At 43.2% G+C, this 12,692-nt stretch overlaps 1 protein-coding gene across 4 annotated transcripts in view; it reads right to left on the minus strand.

Moving 5' to 3' along the window:
- nsd1b (nuclear receptor binding SET domain protein 1b) overlaps positions 1 to 12,291 on the minus strand; it is a 28,367-nt gene extending 16,076 nt beyond the window's left edge. Inside the window, exons 1-6 of one of the 4 annotated variants that reach the window (XM_042498739.1) lie at positions 12,210 to 12,291; positions 12,022 to 12,112; positions 9,328 to 10,232; positions 5,469 to 5,610; positions 4,027 to 4,199; positions 598 to 3,799 (exon numbers count right to left, since the gene is read on the minus strand). In XM_042498739.1, coding sequence (XP_042354673.1) covers positions 598 to 3,799; positions 4,027 to 4,199; positions 5,469 to 5,610; positions 9,328 to 10,215 — 4,405 coding nt within the window. In that variant the 5' untranslated portion in view covers positions 10,216 to 10,232; positions 12,022 to 12,112; positions 12,210 to 12,291. Of the gene's footprint in view, positions 1 to 597; positions 3,800 to 4,026; positions 4,200 to 5,468; positions 5,611 to 9,327; positions 10,233 to 10,622; positions 10,830 to 11,225; positions 11,356 to 11,985; positions 12,113 to 12,209 lie in introns of those variants that run through there. The other 3 variants (XM_042498740.1, XM_042498737.1, XM_042498738.1) reach the window with 3 other exon arrangements.
- Between the last annotated feature and the right edge of the window lie 401 nt (positions 12,292 to 12,692).

The raw sequence follows: 12,692 nt of genomic DNA on the forward strand, positions 1-12,692 counted from the left end.
AGTGTTTTGATTTTTTTCTTTTTTTTAATTTTGGCAAACTGCCAACTTTAAAAGTATGTTGAATTAGCCATCAGAGGGTCCTTTTTGTAATAGCCCATAGATTTACAATGATCTTCTTATATTGAAGAAAACTGATCTGTGGAACTCTATTGTTCAGTGGATCTAAATATATGTATATCATTTCTGTGTTCAGACTTCACGAAGCTGTGAATCTGAGAAATCCGTATGTATTTTTTCATGCAAATCATCGGGGCAAACTATAATAACTACAACTTCCAGTTGATTTTAAGGTCCAGACACACCAAACTGAGAACAAGTGGTGTCAAAGTCCGACTGTTGCATCTCCTCAGGTCACTTGTCTCAGCCAAAAGGTTTTGCTTCAACATGCACAATTGGCCGATTAACAGCCAACAAGGACTGACCAGTGCCAGTGTACCAAAAAATACAGTGACAGATGCTCACGGATGGCCCAACATTGACCGGTGGTTGACCGTTGCCTTGGTGTGTCAGGGCCCTTCAAGCAACAGAATACATCCAGGATTTGGGTCAGACTGTGCCTAAATATTTTGGATTAACTCTGAAGTAGATGGCCCTTACCTTTTGGAGCCTTGTCACTTTCTCCAGCATTGTGCATCAAGCTTCTGGTAGTCCCAGTGCAGTCCGTGACAAGGCCATTCGGCTGTTCCAGACACAGTGTAGTGTCGCACCCCCTCTGCTCCAAAGGCACCGTGTTCTGTAGATTCTCAGTTACTCGGCTCCACCTATCCTCCTCTTCCTCCTCACCAACCATTCCTTCACCACCTCCACCCTGCCTCTCCCAGCTGCTTGTCTGTATGCCAAACAGGGACTGGACTCTTGATGAGAAATCTACCTCTGATGAAGAGTCCACTGCTGGCAAAGATTCCAGTCCTGGGAAACCAGGTCCAGACCTGGCAGGACGACAAGGCACTTTGCGGTTGACTTTCTTTCTCACCCCAGTGGAGCTGCTCCTTCTGTTATAGGGCCTCTTAGATGTCTGACTTGTAATCTCTTCATTGTATTTGATTTCAGTCTTATCTGGTCTTGAATTTGAAATGCTAACGTGTTCAATTTGTTGGTCTTGACCTGCAAATGTAGCTTCCCCAGGCATCACTAAGGGTTCCTCCTTAACATGTGCACTTGGTGGCCCAATTTCCAGTTCTAAGGGGGTCCCATCTCGCTCTCTAGTGTCATGCAAATCCTTCAGCATCATGAGAAAAGTGCTGAACTTGTAGTTTGTGTCTGGTTTGAAAGAGACGGGTTTACCATCACCCTCATTTGTCAAGGACTGGAAGGACACCTCCTCCAGGTTTTTAAAGGCATTCATAAAAGAAAATGGTGAGGGAGGCGAGGAAGAGGAGTGTAAGTCAGAGGAATGATCTTCCTTCTTTGCCTTTACCCTTGAAGTAAGTGGTATGAAGTCCATTGGTGGAGTTGAGGATAGTGAGAGGTCTTCATCTTCGCTCTTGACATCAACTTCAAAGTCAACTGAATCAGAAAACGTCAAAGACGGAGTCCTACAGCTAGAAAATGTGTCCTGATCACACTCGCCATTTTCATTACAATGAGATTTATGAGATTTCACTTTAGTGGAAAAGTCCAATTTGGACTTACGCACAGAGTTGCACACTATGTCCTTAGCGTTTCTGTGCAGGTTTAAGGGTTCTTTCTGCTCAGCCTCCTTTCGGGTTTTTTCACGCTTCTTCTGTTCTGCCTCCTGCATGGCCTTCAGGGCCCTGGTCATCAGTCGACTGCTAGCTGGGAGGTGGGCAGGCTGCTCATGGAGTAGGACTTTCTTTACTTCATCTGGAACCTGCTTTGACTTGTGGACAACTTTCTTGGCTTTCACAGAAGACAGGCTTTCGGGCACATGAGCTTTCCTACAGACTAAATTCTCATGCTGGGAGGAAGGCTGTTGGATAGGAGTTACAGGGGTTGTATTAAGAGCAGCACAAGCAGCAGGAGTAATGTTTTGCTGTGGGTTGCCTGATTCTTCAGAGGACACGCTTGTTTCACTGGATGGAGGAGTCTTCTTACCTTCTGACTGGTCCAATTGGTTAGAGGATGAGTGAGTCACATTTTCCTGGCTTACATTTAAAACCCTTTCTGCTTCTGGGCTATCTAACTTATCAGACACACTTGCCACACTGGTGGCAACAATACTTTTACCTTGTGCTGATTCTGACGAGAGACGAAGAACGCCACTCCCACCGCTTGCTTTTAACTTCTTAACTGAGACCTTTATGGATTCTGAACTGACTAGCTGATCTATGGAGACACTTGCCTTGCTGTCCAATCGATCTGATTGTTTAGAGGACAATTTAGTCACATCACTGTCTGGTGTTTCTTCATTCTTTGTACATCTAGGTTGGTCCTTGGGACTAGGGGTTACACTGGAGTTAAGGAACTTCTTACCCTTTATGTCCTTGCGTATTAATTTGACAAAGGGCAGCCTACACTTAGAGACCAGACTTCTTTGCTTTTCTAGCCTTGCTAATGTGTCAATATCTAAAGTGGATGCTGGACTCTTCTTAGTTTCTTTTTCCTCTGCTTGGTCAGAAATCCTGTCAGTTGCATGGACCTTTTTAGCAGCTATCGGGTCAGAATGCACAGTTCGACTGATGCTCTTTACAGTCAACTTGGATTGGTCATTGACTGTGACTGGGCTTGGCTCTGAGGTCTTTTTAACATCTGAGCTGCCTAACTGGTCAATCAGTGAGCCAGCAGCAGTGTCTGTTGTATTGCTGGCAGTCTGTCTACCCTTTGGATATCCACACTTTTCAGAGGGCACATCAGTCTCAACAGAGACCAAGGACTTCTCCAACGATTCTGACTGGTCAGTGGGACTGCCAGTTGCACCAAATGGCTTATTTGCACCCGGGGTATTTTTAGGCTTTGTATGTCCTGATTGTTCTCGTGACAGGTTTGTTTCAGCAGGAACCAGAGTTTTATGCTTGTCTGACAATCCTGACTGGTCAGTGGGCGAGTCAGTTGTACCAAAAGGCCTGTTAGCAACCAGTGTGTTTTTACACTTTGAATGTCCTGACTGCTCAGATGACAGATTTGTTTCAGCAGGAACCAGAGTCTTATGCTTCTCTGACAACCCTAACTGGTCACTGAGCCCACCACTGGAGGAGGAGGCACAAGGAACCAGTGTCTTTTTACTTACAACAGATGAGGTCTTCTTCTTACAGGGCACCTTACTAAAGAGAGTGCGGTCTGGCATCGGACTGGTCGTTTTGGGTCGTCTGTCTTTGCCTGATTTACTAAACCAAAGACCACTCTGAATCTCTGGCTGCTTCTTCACCTCTTTGACAACTGTAACAGATGGCTGAGTTGGAACTAGCTTAGATTGACGTTCAAGTGCTTTAGGACATAAAATCTTAGGGACTGAGTCGAGGTCAGAATATGGGCACTCTCCATTGTCTCTATCTGATTGGTCGAGGCTATTATGCAATGTCTTTTTAGAGTTTTTGCTACTCATATCCTTTGATTTACTTAAGTTCTTCTTGCAAGTAGATTTCCTTAAAGTGCTTGGCTTAACTGGAGCTGTAGTTGGGGATGATATGGATCCATTGGTCAAGTGCAATGTCTCAGGAAGTGGTGAAGAGGGGTTAGGAAAGGTTTGATGGGCCTTGTCCTCTATTTCCGGTGTGGAACTTTCTTGGGAGGTATCATCTATGGACGAAGGAAAAGAGGAAGCTACTTTGGGTCTCTCTTGTAGAACAAATTCAGCTTCTGCCACACTGGATTTCCAAGAGTCCTGATAACGCTTTGCAATCTGCAGAATGATAAAGAAAAATACTGCTTAATCTTTGCACACACAACACACCAGTTTACAGAAAAACTTGTTCAGGATCACCATTGTAAATTAAGTTATACCTAAGGGAGTCAGCAAACTTTCTTTTATTGTCTAACATGCTAATCACCCAGCAAAGTGACAATTTAGATAATCTTTTTTACTGGGGAATGCAAATAGAAACTCATAATTCATAAAACAGTAATTACAGTGTATTTGTAGTTCTGCTCCCTTTGCTTCCCCCTCCGGCGCAGTAGGGGGAGCTGTTCAAATTCAAAGCCTCCGTGGAAACTGTGAGTTGCCTTGTCCTCCACCCAGGTTAGCTCCACAGGCTCCCCAAAGGTCCTGACATGGTAGAGCCGACACGGCCGGTCACTGGGCTCTAAGATGACAACAAAAATAAACCTTGATCTAATGTGATGCAGATTCAAGCTTAATTATCCTGCACAGGAAGTATACCTGTAAGTCAGCTAAGCAACGGGAGCTTTAAAAATGCAAGAACTCGTAACTCTACATAAATAAAGTCAAATGTGCATACTAGTGTCCAAATTTTCAGCATGACAAGTCACATAGCCAAAATATTAATCATCAGCTGAAAAGGCATCCCTAAAGGCATCGGCTGTAAAGGTGTCTGCCTTCTAACAATCATAATGAAACTTGTCAAACTGGCTGTAATTTCTGGAAAGACACATTGCTGTTGAGTGCTTCAAACATATTTTGGCGCTTTGAGCACGAAAGCAAAGCGCCATCTAGTTCCATTATATTGGAGAGAAGATAGACATCTCTACGGCCGATATCTCCAAAAGTCGGTAACTCACACAAGATCAATTTAGATTGATAAAAAGCATTACGGGTAAGAATAATAACATCTACTTTTGATTTAAGGCTGAACTTTCCCTTTTAACTATAGGTATCCACAGTTGTAAAGGAAAAAATCCAGTGCAAAAAGACTTTATAGTATGAAAGCATGATGTACTCAGTGGACATGTCAGTGGGTGCACATGTTCAATGTAACTGCTTTCTGGAAGGATGGTTATTGATGATAGAGGAGATACACTGGTGTACTTTGTAGTTTTTGATACTAATATGAGACAATGGGAAACTTTTATTCTAAATTTCTCTTCTATGGTTCCTTCCACTTGTTAAACTGACCTACTCTGGCATTTTGTCGTGCCAATGGTAAGAAATGAAACATTTCACGACATATTAACTATACATTTATGGATATTTTTTCAGCACACTACCTATATTATGCCCTTTTATCTCAGATAATCTTATCAGCTCTTTGATGCATTATTAATCATCCTTCATGTTCTGCTATTACCAGCTGGGGATGTCAATTAACTGCTGACCAAAACAATCTATAGCATATCCAACAACTGAAAACAACCCTTATACAATTAACAAAAAAGGAGGGAGAGGTTAGACTTGTTATTGCCTGGATGAGGACTGTGAGTTGAAATGTGTAGGCGTTAAGCCCATTTATTATAGGCTTTTTAACTTTTTCAAAACGGTGTGCCTTGGATGTTTTTGGTTGACTTATTGACAAAAGAATCCAAACAGCACCTAATTTTGAAACCAACACGTGAGGTATGCATGAAGATGCATAAGTCTACACAATCACATGAAGTAAACAATGTCTCAGGCCCACCTTTCACTCTGTGATAGATTCCCTGCACAGGGTCAACGGTCACCTTACAGGGCCACCATGGTCTTCGGTTGAACTTTGCCCAAATGACTTCACCTTCTAAAAACTTCACAGGCGGCACAGACTTTTTCTTGAGGCTGTTCGGCTGTTGAAAACATAACAGTAGAGAAAAAAAAACTGTGATCAGTCAATATGTTTTGTGTTCTCAACAAATATTCTGTGTCAGAGCTGCCGGTGTGTTGGTAGCTCCTGTTATTTCATTTTAATTTCCGCTGTGACCCACTGTATTCTGTATTTTACATTTGATTCAACAGTTAAGAAAATATGAAAGAGGAAGACGAGGCATAGCAGGGTGAAAAATACAATACCAGTCCCTTTTAAGTGATATAGATGCCAATAGAGTCCTCTATACCTTTATTTCTCTACTTCATTCGATACTCATATGAATGGAAGATTGCAGCTGCATAAAATGCCACCATATGCCACAGATGTGCAGTAAAGCCATACTTCCAACAATTTTGGTGGCATCTCAACACGCTGAACTGCAAACTCTGTCAAATACACCATACTCAACTCACACGTCACATTAAATTGAAGAACACTTACAGTGGGAGCAAAACTATACAAATACTACTTTGTTTCTAGATCTGGGTCAAAAAAAGGACTGAATGAAGGTACTGGGTTATTTCAGTCAATACCTTTAAAAAGGTATTGAATATCGATACCCAACCCTGAAGGACAGGGAAAGAGACTGTAAATGTTTGTTTGTTTAAAATGATCTGATGTACGTAGTTCAAGATTTAATATATTATTTCATTTGTGGGTGTCCAATCCTTTTTCAGTTGGTGAAGAATGAAGGACGAGAGTACTTGATAGAGATGATCAGTATTAGAAGAGTTATATATGATGTCTGTGTATGTTATTTATATTTAACATATTTTATTAAGGTGGATCAGATATGGAGATACTGAGGCTGAGATTATGCGTTTGATTTGTGGGGTAAATGTGTGTTGTTTGTTTTGTCTTCCTGTTTGGGTTTGATTTGACATTTACATTGCGGGTCCTTGTTTTGTTATATTGTATAAATAAAGAAATCTGAATAAAACCTTATGTTAAAAAATATTAATTTACACATATAACACTGCATAATGGGTCAAAGGTACTAACAATGTTCTCTACAGGCTTTTTCTGAGGTGTAATTTTAGTCTCCTCTTGTTCCACAGCAGGTTTCTAACCACAACACAAACCCAAGTATGGAAATATCCCAACCTGGTGGCACTAGTGGCAACTATATCCTTTGTGTGAATGGGAGTAAGTGTTCACAGCAGCAGGTTAAATAGACTGGCAGGGTACATGAGCAGGCCTGAGTTATGACCGGCATGTAGCAGGAATGGCCAGAGGGCTAATACTGGCTGGTGCTATGATGTCACCCTGGCTAGAGCATTTTAAAGGAATAGTTCAACATTTTAGAATAGTTTATTGGTTTTTTGCTGAGAGCTAGTTGAGTAAGTTAATACTACTCTCAGGTCAATTAAGTAGGAAGGCCGCCAGGGACTGTTTTGTGTAAAATAGTCCTACTTAAAAACATAATATTTCTGCAGTACTTAATATGAAAAAGCCATATTAAACCATATCAGGACCAATGAAATCTGATGCCCAGTTGCAAATTATATGCAGAAAATAACAGTGGTTCTTATACTGATCCCTGAGGAACATCGGAAACAGACAGATTTCTGGCAGAACAACATAAGGAAAACTAGTTTACAGCCAGGTTCTTAAAGAAATATTTCAAAATTAAATTAATGATTCAATTTGTTGCCAAGAGTTACATGAGAAGATTGACACCAGTCTCATATCTTTACCATAAATATGAAGCAACAGCCTGTTGCTCATTAGCTAGTTAATGTGAGACTGAAGTATGAGGCCCAGTAGCAGCTTATACACAGAATGGTCCTGAAATTGATCCCTGAGAAACACTAACAGAGAAATTTGTGGCTGCACCATACAAGCGCTGTCCAAAGTCAAAAAAACCTGTCAACCAGCACTTCTACAACTTACTAATAAACGTGTTGTATCGGTTAATCTGTACAAAAACAAATATTTAAAAAAAAAAATGGTGATATTTTTACAGGGACCTGCGTGCTGTAGCCATAGAGTGGCCAGGAACAGTTGTTTCCTGGGGTCTCTAGTAGTTGCCTGGCAACCTCACATTGCCAAAAAAAAATCTTATGGAAATACCTTTAAGACAACAACTTTTTTACATAAGAGGCCCAAGCAGAGTCCAGTTAAAGCGCGATTAGATTCAGGGCAGCTTCCTACCAACCTCTTAACATAGGTTAAAACACTATAAACTGTATAAATTGTATCTGAATAGGTGTTATTATGACCTTGACGCAAATAAATGTAATCCTTTTCAGCTAATTGCCTCCTTGCTGTTCTATATGCATATTCTATATCTATATACGCATGTGGACACATGGACGTTTTTGTTGACTTATTCTATCCTACACGGGCCTTCTTTACCAAAAGACATTTTGACATGTCACAGTAGGAAAAGCACAGGTGTAAATAATGAAGTAAATGGTGGCTGCATTTCAATTAGCTGTGAGAGTCATGGTATTGTGCATGTTGGCTCACTGTGACACTATCATGTCGTACTCACTGGGACATTTAAATAGAACAGAGACACTGTTGACGTTGTTAATAACACCTGTTCTTTTCCTGCTATGACAAGTCAAAATGTCTCATGTGTTTGCATTGATTGACCTGTGAGCTCACTGACTTAAATCATTTGTCTTGTTCTGTCATATAGACGATAACTGGTGATTATTCTCGAGAGGGCAATACGTGCTGAAACACTGATTCTTAGAAATAAAACTAGCATGGCAGCATCAGAGTTATAGGCTCTGTTCTCTTTCTTAGGATTTACTATCACCTCCGGAGCAGTGCCAAAATTTTGTAAAAGCAAAGAAAGTGTCCCTAAGGCAGGGTGAAGAGACAAAGGCAGGACTTGCGACAGTTAATACATATATGTATATGAATACACAAAGTGTCTATATTCCTGGAAAATAAAAAACTTACTAATGGAACAATCTGAGCCTTAATTCTGGTAGATTGTGTAAAACAAAATAAGTTAATATTAATGAATTTTCATCCCTCCTATTATTATTATTCTTTGTCTTACTTTGATTTGAAGGATACTCATGTTGTAAGTTTTGGAACTACAGTTCCCATAATGCTTTGGGGTTGTATACAGGAAGTAGAGTCTATAACTAGTGGTGCAATATTTGCAATGAGGCACAAAGTTTTGAAGTACCAGCCATTGCATCAGCTGCCGACTGCTGAGATGAGCATGTCAAATCAGCATCCAATCCACAATAACCAACTTCCTGTTGTTTTCAAAACACCTGCATGCACCTGCCACTTTCCCCTTATGCAATATAGCCTCACACTCAGCTCCTTCAGCTCTCCAAAGTTTGAAAAGCTCTGGAGAAGTTGAACATTTTCCTTTCATTCTTTGTGAAAAGAAGTCAACCATATTTATCAGTGACAGAGCTGCAGCTGTTGAGCCGTGTGTCGCCTGAGTCCGGCCATTATTCACTAGGAAGTGATATTCTGTTACAACAGGTCAAACGAGGTGCTGGTGTTCAGTATGTCATTCACAGAGTTTATGTGTGTAAAGTTATGTAATCCCAAACCATCACATATTCTTGGGTCAGGTGAATCTCCTCTGACTGAGGGTCATTTTGAAGTTTGACTACATTACATCTCTTTACACCAGAAAGACAGCTGTCTGTATAATTGAGGTTTTGCTTTTGCTACAAAACCTGAAAAGCTGTTCTTGTGTGACAAGTTTACTTGCCATTGAATGCCTTGAGGGACTATCTCCAAGCAGGAACAGCTCGGTGTCGCTCTCCCACTCGTCATCCGAGCCGTCCCAGTATCTCCTGCGCTGACCCGAGGACTGCGACCGGGTGATGACCTTGGCTGACGACAGGGTAGCATCCTTGGAGTCCGAATTCACGTGTCCAGGAGTGGGCGGAAGAACATTCTCCACCTGCTCGTGTTTGTCCTGCAAGCCTCCCAGAGGTGACACCGTCTGCTGCTCTTCATCATTGTCGTCATCCTCAAACAAAGAAGATTCAAAGTGAAGGAAGCCGTTAGCGAAGGGGCTGTTGCTATCGAGAGAGAAGGCCGGGCTGGGCGGGCCTGAGAAACAACCTTCTGTCTTTTTCTCGGACACTACGGGATCGCTACGAATGGGTGCTGGCAGGTCTCCACGTTTAGTTTGGGCCACAGGTTTTTTTTGTCCAGCAGAGGAGCTACCAAAGCTCTCCTCCCTGCTCGTGTTCTGGGTGCCAGAATAATCACTGCTGGTACGGTCAGCCCAGGAGTCCTTCTCCATCCCCTTCCCCCGCTCCTTCTTACTCATCCCCCACTCCCAGCTCCTCTCTGGCTCCCTTACTGGCAGGACCAGGTCAGGTTGGCTCACCATGGTGGTCAGATGTTGCAGCCTCCTGAGGGGACTGTAGGAGGAGGAAGAAGAAGAGGAGGAGGAAGAGTGGTCCCTGTGTGTGAATCCATAGATGGAAGCATGTTTGAGGGAGGAGGTGGTGGCAGACATGGTTAGACCGATCCTGTGGTCATGCTGTCTGGAGGCAAAGGAGTGGGCGGAGAGGTCGCGGCCGGGGGTCAAAGGGCAGCTGGACTGATGAGTCTCCCTGCCAGGGCCTGGGTAAGGCCCACTCATGCTGGCATGGTTCCTCCCTGAAACATAAACAGAAAATTGTCAGTGTGGAATTGAAAAAAATCATAAACATCAAAGTTTGGATGACTTTAAAACATAAATTGCAGATTTTTGCCAACATTATGGCTAGTTATAATATGCATATCAGACTCTATGTGTGATTTTTTTTTTTAGTATTTTCTATAATATTGAAATATTCCTCTAAAATATCTATATTTACACTTCATCCATGTTTTTTTGCACAGCATGTTTCTACAATCTGTCATAACATTGCTGCAGCTTATCTAAAGTTATCCGAGGCAGCTGGTAATGAGATTTTTTCAAAAGTGACACAGCTCAGACATAAAATCCGTGAAAAACAGCACAATCTGCCTTCACATGATGTCAAAATAAAACGTAAACAGACTCACTGACGACGAGCGGATCGACCTAATGTGACATTTTCTGGGGAGCAATTCACAGCAAACACCGCAACCTCCCGCTGCAAAGCCTTTAAGAAAAATTATCGCGATATGATGAAAAATGACATCAAGTAGCCTACAATAAGGTCATCAGCCTGTTAGCTCACGCGCATGCATACACACATACACGATGAAGGCGATAAATTACAGCGCGTCATGTCAAAAATCAAGCCGACGTTAAACACGCCGGCGCTGCAACCACGAACTGGAATTAAAATGGACCCGCTCGTGCGCGCGCGCGAGCATAACCGCGCGTGTGCATAGGTGTGTGCAACTGCATGTGTGTTTGTGTGTGTGTGGGTGTTTGTGTGTGTCGCTCGTGGATTGCATGGGCTTCCATGCTTGCACGAGACAAAACACTAAAACGCCACATAACACGAGACGACACGACACAAAACAAGTTCACGAACACACACTGACACACACACTGACACACACAGACACACACTCTCACAGGCTTCCCTCCCCGACAGATGCAGGCGATGTGTGCATCAAACAACAAAATCACGGAGAAAACGCCAAATGACACGGGATCTGTCGCGAGAATCTTACCATTCCGGTGTCGGCCACCGCGAACGTGACCCTCAACCTGCTCATTTTGGCGTTTAAATGTGCCAATTTCCAATTTTTTGAAAGCGGATGAGGAGAGTCCCAGCGGCAATACTACTAGGCCTGGATCCTGTGAAACGTACTCACTCACTGCCCCCTCCACCTCCCTCCTCCTCCCCCTCCTCCTCCCTCCTCCTCTCTACCTGCGCTAAAAGCCTGGTCCCGCGGCCCCTGGCACAGATTCAGGCGTGTTGAGCTTCTCCAGCGACACTCCCCCTTCTGTTTTGTGATAACTACAACTTTATAAATCGCCGTGTATAGATCTCTGCTATGTTGAATGGCTGTTTCCTGCCCGCAGACTCTGCCTGCCCCCTTGAAAGTCAGTCTCTCTCTGCTGTGCGCACTGCCAGTCGTCACCACTGCCTCCCTCCCCAGCCGGTCCACAGCATGGAGCACAGAAGGGGCCGTAAATTCTCTCTTCAAGAACCCCCCCTCCCAAAACAATCTGAGCTGACATCCACCAAAATAAAAAACGCACCGGTCGACCACACGCCAAAAACCAACCCCGCCCCTCTTCTTAATTACAAGCATCAATTATTAACCTAAACCAGGCTGTCACCACCAATGACATGTGACAAACTTGTGCCAAACAAACTGGCATCCTCTTCTTCCCACCCCGACGCGCACTTCTTGGGCAGCACACATGCGCCTGGAGACGACAAAATAAACAAATGGAAGTAATTCAAAAATGTCCACCACTAACACGTCTGAGCAGCAGTGAAATGGTGCAGCAGGCTACCCGGAAAAACAGAAGGGTTTCCTTTCCTGAGACGAGTTGCTGTGCAGTCTCTGGCTGCACACCCGGTCCCTTCAAAATGGAGTCCTCCAGCCTTAGAGGAGGAAAAAAAAACAGGCCACAAAGTGTTAATAATATATGCTCGATATAAAGTTCATCCAGCCACGGAGGGACTGAGTCTCAAAGCGCACCTCTGCTGTGCTCTGGGGGTGCTCCTGGAGGCTGTTTTGAGTCTTAAATCACCCTTGCCACGATAGGAACAATTTTCTTTACATGCAATGCCTCCCAAAGTCACTGTCTTATGAGCCACGACAAGAGGGGGACTGAGGCATCCTCTGTATGTGTGTGTTTATGTGCGTGTGTCAAACGCACGCCTGAAAAAACACACACATTAAATTGCACTTTAAGCGTCGATTGTGCTGGTTTTTAGTAACTGGGTTTGTGCATGTGAACGGGGGAAACATCTTTTCTTCTAGAGACGAAGGAATGAGAGCTGGAAAACAACTGCAGCTCCTCGGCCGGAGCTGAGCTAGAGAAATGCGAGATTTCTGCTTTGGTGTGTTTGATTTTTATGGGTGAGATGTGTTGATCATGAGACGGTATGTCAGTGAGGACAAGGAGGGCGGGTAGAGGAGAGTGTTTCAGGTGTAAAAAAAAAAAAAAAAAAAATCCCC

Source organism: Plectropomus leopardus, chromosome 13 (assembly GCF_008729295.1).
Source record: "Plectropomus leopardus isolate mb chromosome 13, YSFRI_Pleo_2.0, whole genome shotgun sequence".
Lineage (NCBI taxonomy): Eukaryota > Metazoa > Chordata > Actinopteri > Perciformes > Serranidae > Plectropomus > Plectropomus leopardus.